General features: G+C 44.6%; 1 protein-coding gene across 1 annotated transcript in view; it reads left to right on the plus strand.

The window, feature by feature from the left end:
• Positions 1 to 1,031: 1,031 nt before the first annotated feature.
• The window catches only part of RIC8B (RIC8 guanine nucleotide exchange factor B), a 40,699-nt gene continuing 22,255 nt past the window's right edge, over positions 1,032 to 19,475 (plus strand). The window contains exons 1-4 of the mRNA XM_075602235.1: positions 1,032 to 1,249; positions 6,676 to 6,723; positions 10,230 to 10,838; positions 17,137 to 17,231. Coding sequence (XP_075458350.1) covers positions 1,037 to 1,249; positions 6,676 to 6,723; positions 10,230 to 10,838; positions 17,137 to 17,231 — 965 coding nt within the window. The 5' untranslated portion in view covers positions 1,032 to 1,036. The remainder of the gene's footprint in view (positions 1,250 to 6,675; positions 6,724 to 10,229; positions 10,839 to 17,136; positions 17,232 to 19,475) is intronic.

Below are 19,475 nucleotides of genomic sequence, written 5' to 3' on the forward strand. Positions count from 1 at the left end.
TGGATAGAACATAGGCCTTGTCCCACCTCCTCCCCTGCCACTCAAGAGAGCTGCATACCGTGCGGAAAATCCCTGGATTGGTCCTGACATTGCCTGCACTGTTACCAGGGCTTACATATCAGGGAGGGCAGACTGGTAGCCAAAACCAGGCATGGCTACACGTAACCTTTAGGAAAAGGAGTTCCTGCCCCAAATAGCTTACAATCTAATTGGTAAGTATGAAGCACGTACAGACAGTAGGAAGGTGTCCTGGTAAATGCCTCTGCAAGGTGCCACGGTTGATGTATGAAGTGTAAAGTATCAGCCACGGAGCTACTCGTATGCTTTGTTAAGGAGGTGTGTTTTAAGATGGGTCTTAATGGTAGATAAAGAGGCTGCTAGTTGGATATTGAGGGGAAGGGCGTTCCAGATGTGTGGGGCAGTCAGTGGGAAAGGTTTAAGGCGTGAGAGGGCTCTAGGCACCAAAGGAGTAGAGAGAAGACATCCTTGAGCAGAACGCAAGAGTCGGGATGGTGCATAGTGAGAAATTAGGGCTGTTTGACTCCAAGAGCAACTTTGTCTCCAGAAAAATCAAAAGGACCCTTCGGAAATGTATACGGCTTTTATTCAGCAAGATGATAATACCGCATTGTACCTTATTACAAAATGCTATAATTTAATTATTTTAATATCCAATTTTTTTATTTTATTTTATTATTTTTAATATCCTATTTTTTCCCCCTTAATATTAATAGGATTTCATGTTTTGGTGGATTAAAAAATACTTTTGTATGCAATAACAGTGGCATTTGATCATACAGTATAGTTGCATTCTACGGGTATGTGTTTAACTGTTATGCTGCCAAATGGGTTTGCAACGCATTGCTATACAACACAGCCTTGGGACTCAAAACGGCACTCTTTTGTAGCCTAGCATTCATGTTAATAAAGCTTGTTAGATGAAGAAGAAAAAAAAAAGGAATACTGCTTGGCCACTGTAACTGAGCATGCGCGGTAGGTGTGCGTATCTGAGAGCATGCTGGGTAGAGCAGTGTCTATGGTTGGACATACTCTGTTGATCAGTGCCTGTGCGCGCATGCTCAGATCCGCAGGCTCTTGGCAGGAAGTGAAAGGACAGCTTGTGATCCCACTCCATCCTCAAGTTGCATTCATCTTCCATACAGAGATGGATCTGGACACGGTGCTGGAGAAAGTGGGTCCGGGGCAAGCAGAGGAGGTGGAAGCAGCCCTGAAAGAATACAATACACAGGTAAACTCCCATCACAGCCAGCTGCCCCATGCATTACCCTGCACAGCACTGATATTGCCCTGTGTGCTCCTCTCCCATTACTGGCAGCAGGGAAATACCTGGACAAGTCATGGGATCATTGTACATATTTGACACTGTATTTAAACGTTTTCGCTGGTGTATTTCTGTTTGGGTCGATGGGTGCCCATCTTATTATTTTCTGCGTTAGGCCCTGGCTAATTATCTGAATTGCTATCATTCATTATTTTATATATATATATATATATATATATATATATATATATATATATATATATATATATATATATATATATATATATATATATATATATATATATATAAATAAAAAAAAAAAAAAAAAAAAAAAAAAATATATATATATATATATAATATATACATATACATACATACACCTGGCTAATTATCTGAATTGCTGTCATTCATTATTATATATATATATATATATATATATATATATATATATATATAGCTGTATGCTCATCTGCATGTCTTAGGCAGGTCTGCAACCCCGCCTTTCCCCATTATCACCCAGCATACAGCACTTCCACTGCAGCAAGGGATTCTGGGAAATGACATGCAAATGAGCACACAGTGTCACTTTTTGCCTCAATAACCATTTTTAACATGGTTCCCTATGGTTAAATATATATATATATATATATATATATATATATATATATATATATATAAGACCTTTTTCTCACTGCTTTAGTTGTACGAGGTTTGACTTTTTTATTTTGATTTATTGACAATTTTGTAATTGTTATCTAATAGAAATCAAGGTGATCCAGTCATTCTTGTTTGACAATGAAATGAGCTGTCAGTAAATATGTATAGACTTCTTCTATGGACTAACCTTTCATGGTTTTCTTGTGTTGCCCCCTGAAAATTATATTTCAAAATGGAAGCCGATTTTTTTTTTCTTTCCTGTAAATATACAGAAATATATGCTTGTGCATGTACTCTTCCACAGTGGTCATTTATATGTATTTACATATTTCTATGTGTCCGAGAGATGCATACATATCTCTATCTACAAGTTTTGTGGCTCTGAGGACAGTGGCAGGTGGGAAGTTTGACAGGGGCGGTACACCTGTCAAACCATAATGTACATGTCCTAAGGCGAGCTCTGGGAGGACAGAAACCTCCCGTGGAGCAGAAGGGATGAGCAGCTCTTGGAGTATAGACTCTAAAAACAATGACACTGAGTTTGAAGCAGGGGAAGCCTGGTTCGATTCCCTGTGTCCGCTTCTTGTGACCTTGGGCAAGTCATTTTATGCCCCAGTACAAATAAATTGTAAGCTCAATGGGGCAGGGACTTTCTGTAAAAAAAAATGCTATGTAGAGCGCTGTGTACACTATCAGCGCTATACAAGCATAAAACATTATAAGTGGATGTGCCGAAAATGAAAATGCATGTTTATAAGATGTTGTGATTTTTTGTCCGGGACCCAGCACCAGTAGAAGTAGGGGTCACTTTGTCTGTGGCAGGTCTTGCTAAACACAGGGTGGCATCACATAAGAAATAGATAAAGAAATTGGAATCCCTCCCATTCTTCAGTGTAGCATATTTATAAACTAAGAAGAAAAAAAAGTACTTAAAATATTTGTTGGGATTTGATTAAAAAAATTTTTAAAAAAAGACATCAACATGTCACTGCTATTGACTAACCTAATTCCATGTCATCATGAGATTGTTGTCCAGTCTTTATTTTCAAAGTTTCCAGAAAATCGGGACAGGATTTAAATCTGAAGATTATCTTTTAATGACCCTGCAGTATTTTCTTTATTTCGTATATGCATTTTATTCAGACTAAATGAATCCTTGAAACCATGGCGTTGCTCATCGCAATGTTGAATTTACACTTGCCGTTTTCAACAACCATTCTAGCCACTCATGCGTCACCCAGGCCAATAGGAAGCTGAACCTGATGACGTCACGGCTTCCTATTTCTCTGCAGGGCATGGGAGCTTTGAACAGCGGCCTATCTATGATCCCTGCTAGTTGAGAAGAGCTGCTACCAGCACCCCTTATGGAAGTACCTGTGGCAACAGGGGGTCCCAGGAGCTGAAATGAATGGGGTTCAGCTCTGGAGACGCCATGCTTCAATCCTGTGTTAAAAGAAAGGCTAAGTCCCTGGTGGAGGCTGCTGCATGCGCACCTGACGTCCTGGTGGCGCGTGCACAGCTTAAAAACGCTACCTGTAGGGAGCGATGGGAGGTGCGAGAGGCTTGGCCATGAGGTGGGGGAGCACGGCCATTGGTCAACAGTAGCTGCGCTCCCACTGGTCCGAGCTATCTGCCCTTGTATTGGCTCCCACTGCAGCACGTGACCGCGTTGCCGCACGGGAACACAATCGTGTTGTATCCCCTGCTGGCTGACGCACCACCGCACTGCGTGAGCCAACACGCAAGAAGACACTGGAGCCTGCCACTGTTGAGGTGAGCGATTTCTTGTGCGGCGCATGCCGCCGTCACCACCGGGGACCTTGCCAAAGAGTTTGGATTGCTTTAAGACCCATCCGTTATCGAATACACCTATAGACATCTATTAAACATTTTTTGCTCTCACGATTTGGTTTTCTGCAGGACTTCACCTTTAAGAAGGTCTTGAGGGACAAGGAAGCAAAAAAGTGACGCACTTCATGTGCTCATTTGCATACTAGTAATGTTTGATGTTCGTAGTGTGACGCACGGAGTGATATTTCCAAACCCAGCACAAGCTGTGAGAAGCTAAGAGAAAAGAATGTTGCAGTGCAGCATGAAACACAATATTGTGTTGCTAGCGCTTAGAATAACTAATGCACACTGCAGGGAGGAGCCCTTCATAAATAAGTAAATAAGTTAAGATTCCCAGTATCAACTTTCACAAATAACGAGATGTACCGGTGTGTCTTAAAGTATTTGAGTAGTTTAATGATTCATGGTGGTGTCCTTTTTTCTTTTTTTAAAGGAATGATTCATAAAAGTAAAATGCAGACTACTGTATATCTATATATTGGGGAAATGGTCATAAAATGGTATTCCTGTTCTGTATTTAACTGCCCATTGTACAGACGATAACCCATCCGCTGCTACCTGATGAAGGGGCTACGTCCCCTGAAATGTTGTTCTTTTCATCAACATGTTGACCTGCAGGAAATCCAAAATGGCGCATGCGTGAAGGTTTCCAGTATCTTTGTGTGTGTGTGTGGCGGAGAATCTCTCTCACTTTATCATGTGTGATAACTGATAAGCATGCAGACTCTCTGCTGTGTACACAGCAGTAACACACGTGCCATAATCATATAACACATAATGGGAATAAGTGCTTGAGATATATTAGGAATGGGGGAATCCCTGCTCCCAAGAGCTTACAATCTTAAGTGGTGCGTAGCAAGAATGTACAGAAACAGTAAGTAGAAAGGTGTTCTGGTAAGTGCATCAGCAAGGGGTTAAGGTCGATGTATCGGCCACTGCGCCACCCAAGTGCTTCGTTAAAGACGTGTGTTTTAAGGTGGGTCTTCAAGGTGGAGAGAGAAGGTGCAGGTTGGATATTGAGGGAAAGGGCATTCCAGAGGTGTGGGGCAGTGAGTGGTTTTAGACGGAAGAGGGGTTTAGATGCAAAAGGGGCAGAGAGAAGACATCCTTGAGCAGAACGCAAGAGTTGGGACGGGATTGTAGTGGGTAAACTGTGGCCGTGATCGTGGCCAAGCGCAGGCTGACTCCCATAAGGATTAACACATCGGGGTCCCTGCCTCTGAATGGGATTCCTGCTGTGTTAATCCTACCAGGCTGCACCAGTCTGGAAGAGCTGCGCGGAGGGAAGCGGCCCCCCTCTCTGCGTCTCCCTGCACAGGCGATTGCGCAGTTTTTATTTTAGTACATAGGATTGCAGCAGGTGGTCTCCAGAGCTGATCCACATTAATTTCAGGTCCTGGGACCCCCTGCTCCCTGAGGTACAGGCTTTCGTATCGGGTGCCGGTATGCCCTGCAATTTTAAATGTCCCGCGTCACGTGACTGGGATATTTAAACTTGCAGGAGATACTGGGGCCTGTACCTCGGGAAGCAGGGGATCCCTGACCTAAAAATAATGGTGTTCAGCTCCGGAGATCCCCCTGCTTCAATCCTATATACAGAAAAAGCGCGATCGCCTGTCAGGCTCAGTCCATGCTGCCGCAGACCGCGCAGAGGCGTCTGCGCGCGGCGCAATCACAATGCCCTAAGGCATTGATCGCACCCACAGATCCTGGCAAATACTTAATTACATATTTTTGCACATAACTTGGGAGGTGACTGCAATCTAGTAAGGAGTTTATTATTAACTCTTTGAAAGTACCTTACACAGGCGAGTGTAACCTCTATTTGCATATGTGGTCGTGTGCTCTCCGTGACAGATGGTATATTGGGATTGATTGAGGGAAGATATTGTTCATTTGGGGGTCCTTTTGGCGCAAGGTGAAAAGTGGGCCAGCTAGAGAGCTGTGTATCCTTGTCCTGTATGCAGGTCACGTGCTCAGTTGTGCCGTATGTGACAGGGGTCTACTTTTATCAAAATGAAGGTTACATTATCATTGATAGTTGGGTTAGAGCAGGGGAGCGCAATCCTTTTTTTCCTGCATCCCTTCCTGCTGGCTGTTCCCCTCTCCTTGTGGCCCCCCCTACTTACCTTGAGTTCTGACGTCACATTGCGACGTCACATGACACCACGCCGTCATTTGATGCCGCGTTGCCATGGCGACGCGTCACCAGGAGCGTCTGAACCAAGGTAAGGAGTAGTTTACAGAGGCCTTGCAGCTCCCCCCAGCAGTAATTTAAATGCCTTTTGTAAACCCCGCGCTCCCCACAGCGAATCTCGCACACCCCTGGGTTTGAGCACCACGGCTGCTAGTAACTAGGCTTTTTCCAGGTTCACTGCTTGGAACTTGTTCAGCTGATACATTCAGGCCCAACTTACGGCTACTGGGGCCCAAGCCCCACTCCACTATGGCTTGATCACTGACTGGATCCATCCTTCCCAGCTATGTAAGCTTAACACCCCACCCCTCTCTCAGCTGTCCAGGTCCAACGGCTCCGGAAAAACTGTCGACGTATGCGTGTGGGTAGTTTCTGCGGTTTTTCTACTTGCTCAATATATCTCCCAGACTTGCAGAAGAACTGCTTTCTTCTTGTAAATGCAATGCATTCTTCATTGGCTGATTGATTGTGAAAAGACTAGAAAACCCCAGTGATCTGCAACACCACAAGTCAATAACACCAAATCAGGAGAAAGGTGTAAAATATATTTGCCAGCCTATTCACAAGGGCAGGGGGTGAATTAAAGAATTAGGAAGAGCACAGGAAACTACTTCTGTTACATGCAAGTAATCTGAAGACGCCATTAAATATTAATAATAGTACAACCTTTTTTTTCCCCCCCTAACAGAACCGTACCATGTTTAAATTTGATCCATCTGATGAGGAGAAGAGAAAGGTGAGCATTCGATTTGATCATGTGCATACTGAAACCGGATTACTACTTGGTTATGTTCAACTATGTACTGTGACTATGAGGGCTGTAACTATAAAAGGTGTGAGGAGGCGGCATCCGCCCTCTCCCCTCCAGGCTTATATAGTTTTACGATATCGTAATGTGTATATGTGACTGATGTTCTTATACTGCACTCCCACCCAAAAATTGTGCCTGCATTACATAGTATTATGTGCCGTCAATAAAAATACTGTACCACTTGTGGTGCATTTGCTTGTCCCAGGCAGGTCTGCAACCTTGTCTTTCCCCATTATCTCTTGGCGTACAGTGCTTCCACTACAGTCAGGGATTCTGGGTAATGACCTGCAAATGAATAGTGTTGCTCTTTACTGCGTACTATGCTTTCTGCTGGGAGCTAAGATCCTTAGGTGATATTATTTTATCTTTGAACCTAAACATTGGGCATTAGTTTCCAGTCTTGATTTCTTCATTTATATTAGTCTTTAGAAATAACGCTGTCATAAAGGTAGATAAAACCTCCTTTTTGACCAACGTTGACGAATAAATATAGAAAACCTTGTAATGGTCAATGTACATATATAGTTCATTCAGAAATAGGAAATATATTGATCTGGAGATAAAGTCTCCGTGTCCTAGTCTTCCCAGAGCCTCCCTTTTTTGGTTGTCTAAATGCATTAAAGTTGGCATGACCAGACTGTCTCTGCTGTTGACCACCAGGAGATAGATAGTGGGCGATGATGCATTATCTTATTTGCAGCTGAATGCAGGAGTGTTCCTGTGGCCACCAACACCCCTCCTTACTAGAGTCCAGCACAATAGCAATGCATGCAGGGAAGGGAAGAGAATGATCAGTGTGGGAGAGGAACTGAGAGAAACTGCCACTCGCACCATAACAGTTACTATTGTATTGTATGTCTTTATTTATATAGCGCCAAAAGTGTACTCAGCGCGTCACAAAGAATACAGTACAGGGAATTATAATAATACAATAAGTGCCGCAAAATCAAACAATAGGAAAGGAAATCCCTGCCCCGAAGAGCTTACAATCTAAAAGATTTGATGGAAAATTTACAGAGATAGCAGGTGAGGGAATAAGTGCTGTAGATGGCTGTGGTTGGCCACAATGGGTGGTAGGAGTGACTGAGTGTGGGACAATAGCTAAGAGTGCAGGCTATTGGGATGCTTGATTTGTGTGGCGAGTTTTAAGGTTAGTCAGTATTAAACGAGAAGGTTAAGGCAAGGTCCCCGCTGGCTACTGCAGCACCCGCTGTGGCAGACGCTGCAGGGACAAGAGCCGCCCCACAACGGGGCCAGGCCTGCTGCAAGGGGGGGCCGCCGCGCTGCACGCGGAGTTTTTCAGGAACACCTGAAAATGGAGATGGCGATGGAGCGCTAGGCCACGCCCCCTGGCGGTTCAGCCAATGAGGGCGAACCTGCCGGGTGACGTCATGTCCGCTCCCCCGTCACGCTCCACCCTGTCTTTCCTCCTGCAGCTCCCTGCAGACCAGGGAATTCAGCTGCATGCGTCGCCAGCCTCGCGGGCGTGCATGTAGCAGAGGCACTGGGGCCGCAGCCTAAGGCCTGGGACATAGCAGGTTCAGCCACGCTGAGCCGCAGTGAGCGCGCTCTGGGGGCGGAGCGGAGGCATGTCAGGAGGAGGAGCAGGAGGCGGGGCTAGTCCCTCACTCCCATTGGATGTGAGCAGTCACGTGACCGCTCACATCGCTTCCCCGAGCGGCAAATTTGAAACTTGCCTGTCTCTGCAAAGTTTCTGAGCCTCCGCACGCATCAGCACGCATGCGGAGGGGGAAACTATAGCCGCGCTGATGACAGATGCAGGGGGTTAGTGCATCTGCTCAGCGCGGCTCAGCCCGCCTCAGCGAGCTTGGACTTACTATGTCCCAGGTCTAACACAGTTTGCGGGGGAAGAGATGTCAGGGAGGCATGGGTGAGATCAGGTGTGTAAGTCTGGCTACCCACCGTGTGTAACCACACTTTTTCACTAGTTTGTGTTTAAAAGATGTTTGCACATAGTTGAAATTTGCTGTGACTTATGCACCAGGTCATGATTTGAAAAGGTCAGTCCAACCTAGGATAAAAGAGAACTAAGGCCAGTGGGAAATTCAATAGGTTACATGTAGCAGATTGGCGTTCAACATTGTATCAAATGGAAACAGAAGAGTCACTCCGCGCGGGTGCTGACTTAAAGGAATGATCACTGCAAAACGTCAGCACTCTTGCTGCCGTCTGCCTAAGGGACTCCACACCCCCTGAAAGCGTGAGCTCCTGTAAGGGAGCTCACAGGAACAAAAAGCAGGCAGAAAGGGGCACTGAGTGGCAAGTACTTTATTAAAACCCCGGGGGTAAACAATAAGGAAATTATAACAAAGGTACACGACATACAATGAATATCAACAAATACTGGAATATCCTAAAACAAAGAACAGAGGGGAGGCGGAGGGACAGGAAATACCGCTGCTGGTATAAGTGGGATGACAAAAGGGTCCGGGCCCGATCTACTCACTTTAAAGGCAGCAGGGACACCCGCGCTCTCCAACACAGCCTCTGCAGGGACACAGGTCCACAGGGGCAGCTTCACGTAACCCCTACGCGTTTTGCACGTAGTGCTTCGTCTACGTGCAAAACGTGTAGAGGTTACGTGAAGCTGCCCCTGTGGACCTGTGTCCCTGCAGAGGCTGTGTTGGAGAGCGCGGGTGTCCCTCTTGTCTTTTAAAGTGAGGTAGATCTGGTCCGGACCCTTTTGTCATCCCACTTATACCAGCAGCGGTATTTCCTGTCCCTCCACCTCCCCTCTGTTCTTTGTTTTAGGATATTCCAGTATTTGTTGATATTCATTGTATGTCGTGTACCTTTGTTATAATTTCCTTATTGTTTACCCCCGGGGTTTTAATAAAGTACTTGCCACTGTTTTTTTCCCCTATTTTATCAAATGGTTTGAAAAGTTTTTATGACGTTTGGCAAATGATCTTATAACTAAAAGAAATGACTTGCTCATCCAGCTTGTTAGCTTAGCTTTGTTCCTTTTTGTTTACAAAGTAATTATGGGGCCATCATTTGGGAAACAGATAAACAGTAGCCGATGTGCTTAAATCCAGTGTTCCTGACACGAAGTGGTGCATATTACATTTTTCATAAGATAGAAAAAGTAAGGCTGTTACACAAGCGGGATTTTAATCTTTCTGTGCAAGCCAATTACACTGTTTTTCGTCATTTATTTTTTTATTGACCCTCTAAGTTAAACTGCCAAAATAAAATATTGGCTTCTCGCTGGGGAAAAATAATAACCATCCCCTTCACAACTTGTATACGGAGTAGATATATATTCGTATAACGTGTATGTGTTTTTAAATTTATTTATTTTTTAAATATACATTTATTTCAATCTACACTGGCGTATATGTAGAAATATTATTATAAATGTATAAGTAGGTCATATTTTGAGTGTTTTTATTTATTATTGTTTGCAGAAACTATGTGAAGCTTTGTTCCAAGTTCTCGATGAAAGTACCCAGACCTCCTGTAACATTCTTTGCCTGGAAGCTCTTCGCATTCTCTCGAGAGATAAGAAGGTTTTAGTTCCAGTGACGACAAAGGCAAACCTGCAAATCTTAATGAAAATGGCAAAGCTGGAACCAACACTGAAAGGCTTAGGGGAGGTGACAGGTTTTCCTGTTGTCGTGGAAGCATTAAAGTGTCTGTGTAATATCGTTTTCAATAGTCCAGTTGCACAGAAGCTCAGCCTGGAACTGAATCTCGCTGCGATGCTTTGCAGCCTTTTACAGAAATGCAAGGACCAACGGATGGTAAATGACATTAGGTGCTTCGACCTGCGTCTCCTTTTCCTCCTAACGCTTCTGCACACAGATATCCGGTCCCAGCTAAAGCACGAGTTGCAAGGGTTACCTCTGCTGACGCAGACCCTTGAGAATATCCTTGACATACAATGGGCAGAGAAATACCAAACGGTTACAGAGCAGAATGTCCCTCTGCTGTCTCTGCAAGAGACGGACTGTGCAATAGAAGCGCTAAAAGCTCTTTTTAACGTGACGCTGGACAGCTGGAATGTTCACAGCGAGGTAAGGCTTCCATGTTTGTTCTAGGAGTCTATTTATTACAAGGGGGGGAGTAAGTCTGTGGTCCCTTTAAGTGAATTTAAGAAAATATAACAAGGTACAGTAGTTAACTAAATATTTTCAGTTTTTTTCTTTGTGTAAATCATTTTATGGAAAATGGACAAAACTTTATCTTGGACACCTTAGATCAGGGGTGGCCAACTTCAGTCCTCAAGGGCCACCAACAAGCCATGTTTTAAGGATATCCCTGCTTCAGCTCAGGTGGCTCAGTCAATTGCCCTAGCCTTGCTAAATGTCTGCAACATGTGGCCTTGAACTCATGGCCTGCAGAATAGAAGCACTGATCACTATTAGCCGCCTACCTCTTCCACTCTGATTAGCTGACTCTGCGCCAGTGTTGTGTACAGGTGTAATGCAAATCGAAATCAGTGTATGTGAGCATCTTCATTTGTCTGTGGGAAGTCATTAAGATTATACATTACCTTGGCACATATTCCCTACAGCAGCGTTTCCCCCCACCCCCCCCGCTCAAGTTTAAAAAAATGACGGCGATTATGGCAGCTCCTCTGCGGCCCGCACATTACGTGGGACGGGGGGGGGGAAGTACTAGCTCCTACTGCGGCCCGCTTCCCGCGCGGCCAGCTTTCCGCGCTCCTCCCGAGCTTACCTCTCATGTCCCCCCCCTGCCGAGCCCACCTCCCGCGCCCCCAAGCCCACCTCCCGTCCCGGGCAGCTGCCGCGGGGATATCGGGGGCAGCAGGGGAAAGCGTCCGGCAGCAAGGTAAGTCACCCCACCCAGTCACTGTCTCCCACCCAGTCACTGTCTCCAACCCACCCAGTCACTGTCTCCCACCCAACCAGTCACTGTCGCCCACCCAGTCACTGTCGCCCACCTACCCACTCAGTCACTGGCACCCACCCCCCCAGTCACTGGCACCCACCCCCCCAGTCACTGGCACCCACCCCCCCAGTCACTGGCACCCCCCCAGTCACTGTCACCCCCCCCAATCTCTGTCACCCACCAACCCAGTCACCATCTCCCAAGTCACCGTCTCCAAATGTCACCGTCTCCTAACCCAGTCACTGTCTAAGTCACAGTCTACCACCCACCCACCCAGTCACCGTCTCCCATCCACCCACCAAGTCAACATCTCCCACCCACCCAGTCACCGTCTCCCACCCACCCAATCACTGTCCCACCCAGTCACTGTCACCCAGTCACCGTCTCCCACCCACCGTCTACCACCCACCCACCGTCTCCCACCCACCCAGTCACTGTCTAAGGTCACTCTCTCCCACCCAGTCACTGTCTCCTACCCATCCACCCAGTCACTGTCTATGGTCACTGTCCCAGTCACTGTCTATGTCACTGTCTCCCACCCACACTGTCACCCAGTTACTGTCTCCCACCCACCATCATTCACCCACCCACCATCATTCAAACTGTCATTCACCCACCCACCGGCATTCACCCACCTGTCATTCTACTGTCATTCACCCACCCAGTCACTGTCATTCACCCACCCACTCAAGGCAGGCAGTCACATGTCTTTTGTTGAAAATACAGAAAAAACATTACAATGCAACCTGTTTATTTTTATATCTCAAAAAGAAAACAGTTAAGTAAAAGTTGCGCGCTAAAATATATTTTTTCGTGGTAGGTGCGCTATGGGTTCGGGGGGGGGGGTGGCCTGCTCCTTTTATTTGTCCCGGGCCCCATGATTTCTGTTGGCGGCCCTGGATAGGAGGTAGGAGGTGGTAGGGGGGGGGGGTGTGTGGTGGTGTTGTTGTACCTGTGCCTCCTGTCCTGGCGCTCCCTTCCCCTCTGTCCCCTTGGTGTGGGAGATGGGCGCGGGGGCGGGCAATGGTGGCTACGCGGTCGCTGGCGGGCAGGGGGAGGTGGTGGAGCCGCCTGCTTGGATCACCGTCCTTTCCTTTCTCCCCCACCCACCCCCCCCTCCAGTCACTCACATCCGTCGCTGCCTGTAATTCACTGTGTATGTCTGTGTGTGTATAGGGGAAGGTGTGTGTGTGTGTGTTTGTGTGTGTGTATCAGTATGTGTGTGTGTACCAGTGTCTGTGTGTGTGTATCAGTGTCTATGTATCAGTGTGTGTGTGTAGCAGTGTCTCAGTGTGTGTGTGTGTGTAATAGTGTCTGTGTGGCTGCATGTGAGTCAGTGGCTGTGTGTGTGTGTGCATCAGTGTCTGTGTCTGTGTGGGTGTCTGTGCGTGGTCAATGTGTGTTGGTCTGTCTGTGTGAGTGTCTGTAGGTCAGTGACTGTGTGCGTCTGTGCAGGTCAGATAGAGAATGGGGGGGGGGGAGAATAGAGGGGATTGGGAGAATATATGAAATCTGTATGGACATTCATAACTGTTTTATTTTACCTATAGGCGATAAAAATTTTAGTGGGTCACGAAGGAGAAGTTCAAAAATAACCGGGTCACGGGAAAAAAAAGTTTGGGAAACGCTGTCCTACAGTATATCCAATGACCTCTGCTAAATTAGCAATTAATCTGTGGCCAAGGGAAATGATATTTAAATTTACAGTGTACTTGTAAAGTACTAAATCTCTAGAAATCTGTTTTGAAAGAACGAACAATTCAACTTGTAGAAAGATAAATCGCCATGACTTGGACCTGCCATTGGTTTATTAATTAGTTTAACTTGCAATATATGCCAAATAGAGGCCCTTCACCAACACATTAAATTTTAGACCCATCAAGTCATATGTTCCGCTGCATATTATTATTATTAATAGAAAGCCAACATATTCCGCAGTGCATTATGGGCGACAGAAGTTACATTAGACTGCCGAGAAGTGCTCCATTGATATGAATGGGACTAAAACCTTCTGTCCGCCCGAGTCAACGTGTGATGATTTGATACAGCCCTAGGTTCCACTACTTTTATTCTTACTTCTAGATCCACAAATTGTTCTCCTATTTTAGGAAGCGCCTCTCCCTTTCTGTTGTGTTTTTTTTTTTTTTTTATACATAAATATTGTATTTATCTTTTTAAACTATGGTCCAAATAGCTTTTCAATAATGTTCATTAAATGTAGCATTGTTTAAGTCCTGTACAGAACAGTTATCACTTAGACCACTGGAAAGCAGCATCACAGAATATGGAATAAAGGCCTTTCTGTGTTGCTCACTAAATAATAATAATAATAATACAATATATAATTTCCTGCAAAATATTATGGGGGAAAAAATTAGTGTATATAATGCAAACAAAACTGCCACAATCCTGTATAATAACTGCACTACGCCTCAAAGAAAATAACAGGTGCTAGCTCATAAAACTTAATTCAGTGCAACTAGCCTATTTATTTAGCACTGTGTGCAGCTTTGTAAAATAACCGATCTGATAAGAATATATCTTTTCCACTACCGCTTGTTCAGCATTCAGTTAGTTAAAACATTCAAAAATTAGAATTATTGCAAACAATAATTGGTGCCACGACTTCATTCTAACTATCCATAGCCCTCCAGCACGAAGAATACCCCCCCCCCCCCCCCAGGAGGGCAGGTACTATTTTGTGAGTAGAAGTGCTGTACAAATGAAATCCGTAACATACATACATTTCTATAATGTAAAAATGTATAACTCCAGGGGGGCTGCAGCCCCCCCGGCACATTGTGCCAGCCGTCATGCCCGATACTTATTTTTTAACTGGTACCCTAATAAGATAATTTTCCTCCACATAGCATCAGATCACCTAATACTGTAGCTACTCTTGCTTTGATCTTTCACATGACTTTGAATACCTGCCATTATTTCTAAAACGAATGCCATATCTAGAAGCTTGTCTAAGGTGTTTGGGGGCTTTAAGAAATGTATGCATATAAGATTTCATATCCAACATATAGAATATGTTGATAGTGTATTCTCCATCTGTTTGAGTGTGTTCATGCTTGTTTTAGTGGGCATATTGTTGGAATGTTTCTTATACATGGCACAAACAGCAGTGAATTATGTAGGTGTTCAAATCGGGTACCCTCATGAGAGATTACTAACAACCAATCTTACCTTCACTAATTTTCAGTGGTACGTTCAAATCTTCACCCCTTGCCTGCATACAAAGGACTTTAGTTTTGTGAGGTACGCTCATTTTAGAAACTTTTAAATGCAGCTTTTGTAACACCTGTTTTTAGAAGAGGGATGGGAGACACTGTTAGTGTGTGTGTGTGTGTGTGTCTGGTTTTATTAAGGGGTTTCTCCTTACTGGTTTTACTGGCATGAGTATAAAGCAGGGCTGGCCAACTCCAGTCCTCAAAGGCCACCAATTGGTCAGCTTTTCAGGATATCCCTGCTTCAGCACAAGTGGCTCAGTTGAAGACTTAACCACCTGTGCTGACGCAGGGATAGCCTGAAAATCTGATCTGTTAGTGGCTCTTGAGGACTGGAGTTGGCCAGCCCTGCAATAGAGTTTGTGTCCCTATGTAGAGAAGATTTTGAACCAGTCTGAAGGATAATAGTGAACACAGTCAACACTCCAAATCAGCAAAGTGACAAATACATTCTGTTCGAAGTGGCAGCCGGGTATAGCTGAAGAAGAAGAGTGATCTGTTCCAAATCGTAGAATTTATTTCCACTATTTTACCGTAAAGTGGGTATTGCTGATCCTCCAATGTGCCATCGTAATGAACAACATTTGTTGGCATTGTGGTAAAGTGAATGCGCTCAGCCATTCAACCGCTTCTTGACGGGTAACATTTGTTTTGCAAGCTACGATTTTAGTTCAAATTGTAAGTTCTTGATTCTAAAGCCTACATTGCAACAACATCAGGTATACTTTAATCGACCATTGGTGAAACCGCCCCTAGAGTACGGTGTTACGTTCTTGATACCCTGTCCCTAGAAGGATATGTATATAAATTAGAGCTTGTGCAAAGAAGGGCCGCTGAAATAGTACATGTCTACTTGGAGGTTCCCAGAGCCAATCCTCCAGGACAGCTAACAGTCCAGGTTTTAAGGATGTCCTCTCATTAGCACAGGCGTCCCAATCATTTTGATTAACACACAATTTTGTTAATCAATTTCTGACTGGTAACAGTTGTATGGAGGTAGGTGGCACCTCCCCCAGAGCTCACTCACCACCTTATTGACTTGGGAGGTCTTTTCACTTTGCTGCAAGAACAGGACCTACTATGGGTCTTTCCCCTCATAAACAGGTAAAGGGAAGGGTTCACAGTGTAGAGTAGGACCTGCATTAATTTGGTTATACCTTGAACGTTTGGTATGCAGGCTTAAGACGCTTTGGCCAAAGGTTTAACTAAATAACCAAGTTATTATTATTATTTTTAAACTTTATACTTATTACTATATATATTTTGTCAATTGGATGTAGCGAATTGGGCACCCCTGTCCCAATCATTTTCACTGAACCACCTGTGCTCAAGCAGGGGTATCTTTAACACCTGGACTGTTAGTGGTCCTCGAGGACTGGAATTGAGAACCTCTGGCTACAGCCTAAACCTTTTTATTAGGAAAGACTAGAGGACCTCAACGTGTACAGCTTGGAGGAGAGACGTGAGAAGAGGGGATGTGATAGAAACTTTACAGTGTATAGCGTTTAAGCACAGTGCAGGAGGGAAGCACATTTCAGAGGGAGAGAAGTGCTAGAATGAGAGTTCATGCTCTGGTGGGTGGCAGGCTTAGGGGAAATGTGAGGAAGTACTTCTTCATGGGAAGAGGCGTGGAATAGTTTCCGAAAAGAGGTGGTGGAGTACGGGAATAAAATGCTCATCTCTAAATCCTAGGCATGAAAGAACACCAAAGATCAGATGGGGTCTGAGGTTTTACAGCAGATAGGAGAACGGTTATTTTCTGCCGTCAAATTCAATGTCTATATTGCTATGTATCATACAAATATTCAGTGCATACTTATTTTTTAGTGGCTAGGTACGGACCTTTAATGAATATGCAGTATTAAGGCATGCTGCAATGATTTCAGAGAAGCCACGTTTAAGAGCCGCTAAAAAAATAATAATTGTGTATCAATATTTTTCAGACATTGAACAGCTGTCTTGGAGTGCTTCATGTTTCATGTAGTAGTACATACTGTGCACTGCGGCCCAGAGTGGAACAGATCTAATAGTCTTGAAAATATGGGATGTTTTATCTGGCTTCCATGCCATAGGTTGGCAACATATGTATGTTTTATATGGCTCTGTAGGGCCATCGGTATAATTGCAGTTGTACTCTGCCTCTTCTGCAATTAATGTAACCTCCACCTCTCTCTCTCTCCATGATTCAAAATGTAAGTTTCCCCCTTCACAATTTGTGTTTAAATAGAGTGATGCGCATCAGTTTCGTTACTTGACTGCCATACTTCGCCACATTTTATTGACCCGCGGTCCAGCTGAAGACAAAACAGAAGAGCTTCACAGGTTAGTATATTTGTGGGATACAGACGCATGTAATGCAACTGTTACTGCACTGTTATTGGTTTTTTATTTTTATTCATGAAATCTGCTCTTTAAAAAGGCAGTGACAATACAAACAATGGGTTAATAGATACTGTAGTTTAACACCACACACACACACACACACACACACACACACACACACACACACACACACACACACACACACACACACACACACACACACACACACACACACACACGTGCCTGTCAGTGTTATAAACTTACTATAAACATGTAACGCATGTCTTTTTTTACTATACCTCAGGCTATACGTTAATGCTGAGGCGGCGGCCTAAGTTTTTTTTTAACTTATGTTAGCTGCTACACGTGTGTGGAGCCAGTAAGGTGACATAACACTTGTATGTATATAACAGGTTTATGTATAGGATATGTAGATATAGTAAACAGTAACCACGTAATCCTTAGGAATGGGATCACTATATACAAGGCACAATACAACTTCCATCATTACTGTTCATCTAAACGCTGCACGTGTATAGGCCTTCCAATCCCGGCTGGTCAGGTCTATATTTGTAGTACCGGTACCCCATTGGAGCTTGTGCATTGTCACTGTATGTTGCAGGCCCGTGCTAAGCAAAGTTTGTAGTGTGGTACCACTATTCCTATGACCCATCGGGTGATCCCCCTCCGTCGGCAGTCTCTCTCTCTCTCGATCTCCGGCACTCCACAGCTGGACACTCCGTATGATCAGCCCTCCTGTCTCCACATGGGACACGTGCAGGCCCTGTCTCACAGCAGACTCTGATTCAAGCGTCACTGTCTCAGCTCCGTGCAGATCTCCCCACTGTCATGGACGCCCCAGTCTTAAAGCTCACCCTCCTCCTTCACCAGTTTTGGTACTGGCTTATCACAGTCACATGTCCATGGAGAGAAACCTGCTAAGGAGCAGTGTTCAAATCTTGCTTGGCATACGAGGGGTTAAAAACACGTCATTTTCTCTTCAAACTGGGCTGCTCCTGTGTGTTTTTTGTTTTGTTTACACTTCCCTTTTTTCTTTTTTTTTTTTTTACCAACATGGAAACCGAGAGGTTCTCCTGAGCTGAATTATGATATTTTAGATACTTACCCATGTTCCTGGTTTTAAATATCACTCCAGTGAAACAAAAGGACCACTACATTTCGGGCTAATAGGGAGATGTATTGTCATTATTTGTGGCTTCCTATTGGACGGCCATTTAAATGCCCTCAAGAAACCAGGAAGTAACACAGTTATCTTCACCGGTAAGTATCTCTATAACTGGGGGTCTCCGGAGCAAAAATAGTGTGGTACAGCTCTAGAGGACACCATGATTCCCATGTTGTAATAAAAAAGGGGGACTAGTTAGGCAGGATTACTGCTTTAATATGATCATCATTCATTGATGAGGAGCCAAAATATTCCACAATCTTAGAAGGATTAAACTAAAAATGTAAAATTCATGATAATTCATAAACATTTAACACACGCTGACACAATAGCTGGAGACCTGTTTTTTTTTTTTATTCTCCCATTTACTTGAAATATTTGAATTAATTTGCTGTCAAATGAATATCTTTACTCACATTTAGTAGGTTATTTAAAAAAAAACTTCTTAAAATCCTAAATATGATCATTGTGTAATATATACAAATATGCCGGTCATGTGAATAGACCTGGCCATATTCACTAAGCAGCGTTAAGCTGTAAGACTACCTAGGGCCCATTCATTTGAATGGTTTATAGTGATTTATTACTTGGCACCATTTATTACATCTAAGTCCTTGGTGACTATGAATCGTGTATCTTCCAGTCATAAATCATAATTAATTGGCTAATGAGTTAATGTAACACCTGTTGTTTGTAAGGCTGGGGCCATGGTGCCTTCTCCCGTGGGAAGGCACGTGGAGGCTGAGGGAAAGCGGGTGCTTTCCCTGGCCATGGGGGGGGCGTTCCTGGGGGCGTTCCTAGTCATGTCACAGAGCTGGTTCGCCCTCATTGGGCGAACCGCTCACGTGACCTGTCTGTCGCGCTGAGAAATCAATTTTACTGATTTCTCACGTAACGTGAGCGCCCCATTCCTGCTTCCGCGTGGACGTGCCCGCAGGCCGCATTGACGTGCCCGCAGGCCGCATTGACGGGAACTCTGCCTTAAGGCAGGCTGCTGTACCATGGCCCTGGCCTTAGCCTTGGACTGATCAGATCTGTCTTCTACGTATAACATATAA

Source organism: Ascaphus truei, chromosome 5 (genome assembly GCF_040206685.1).
Source record: "Ascaphus truei isolate aAscTru1 chromosome 5, aAscTru1.hap1, whole genome shotgun sequence".
NCBI classification, from domain to species: Eukaryota; Metazoa; Chordata; class Amphibia; order Anura; family Ascaphidae; genus Ascaphus; species Ascaphus truei.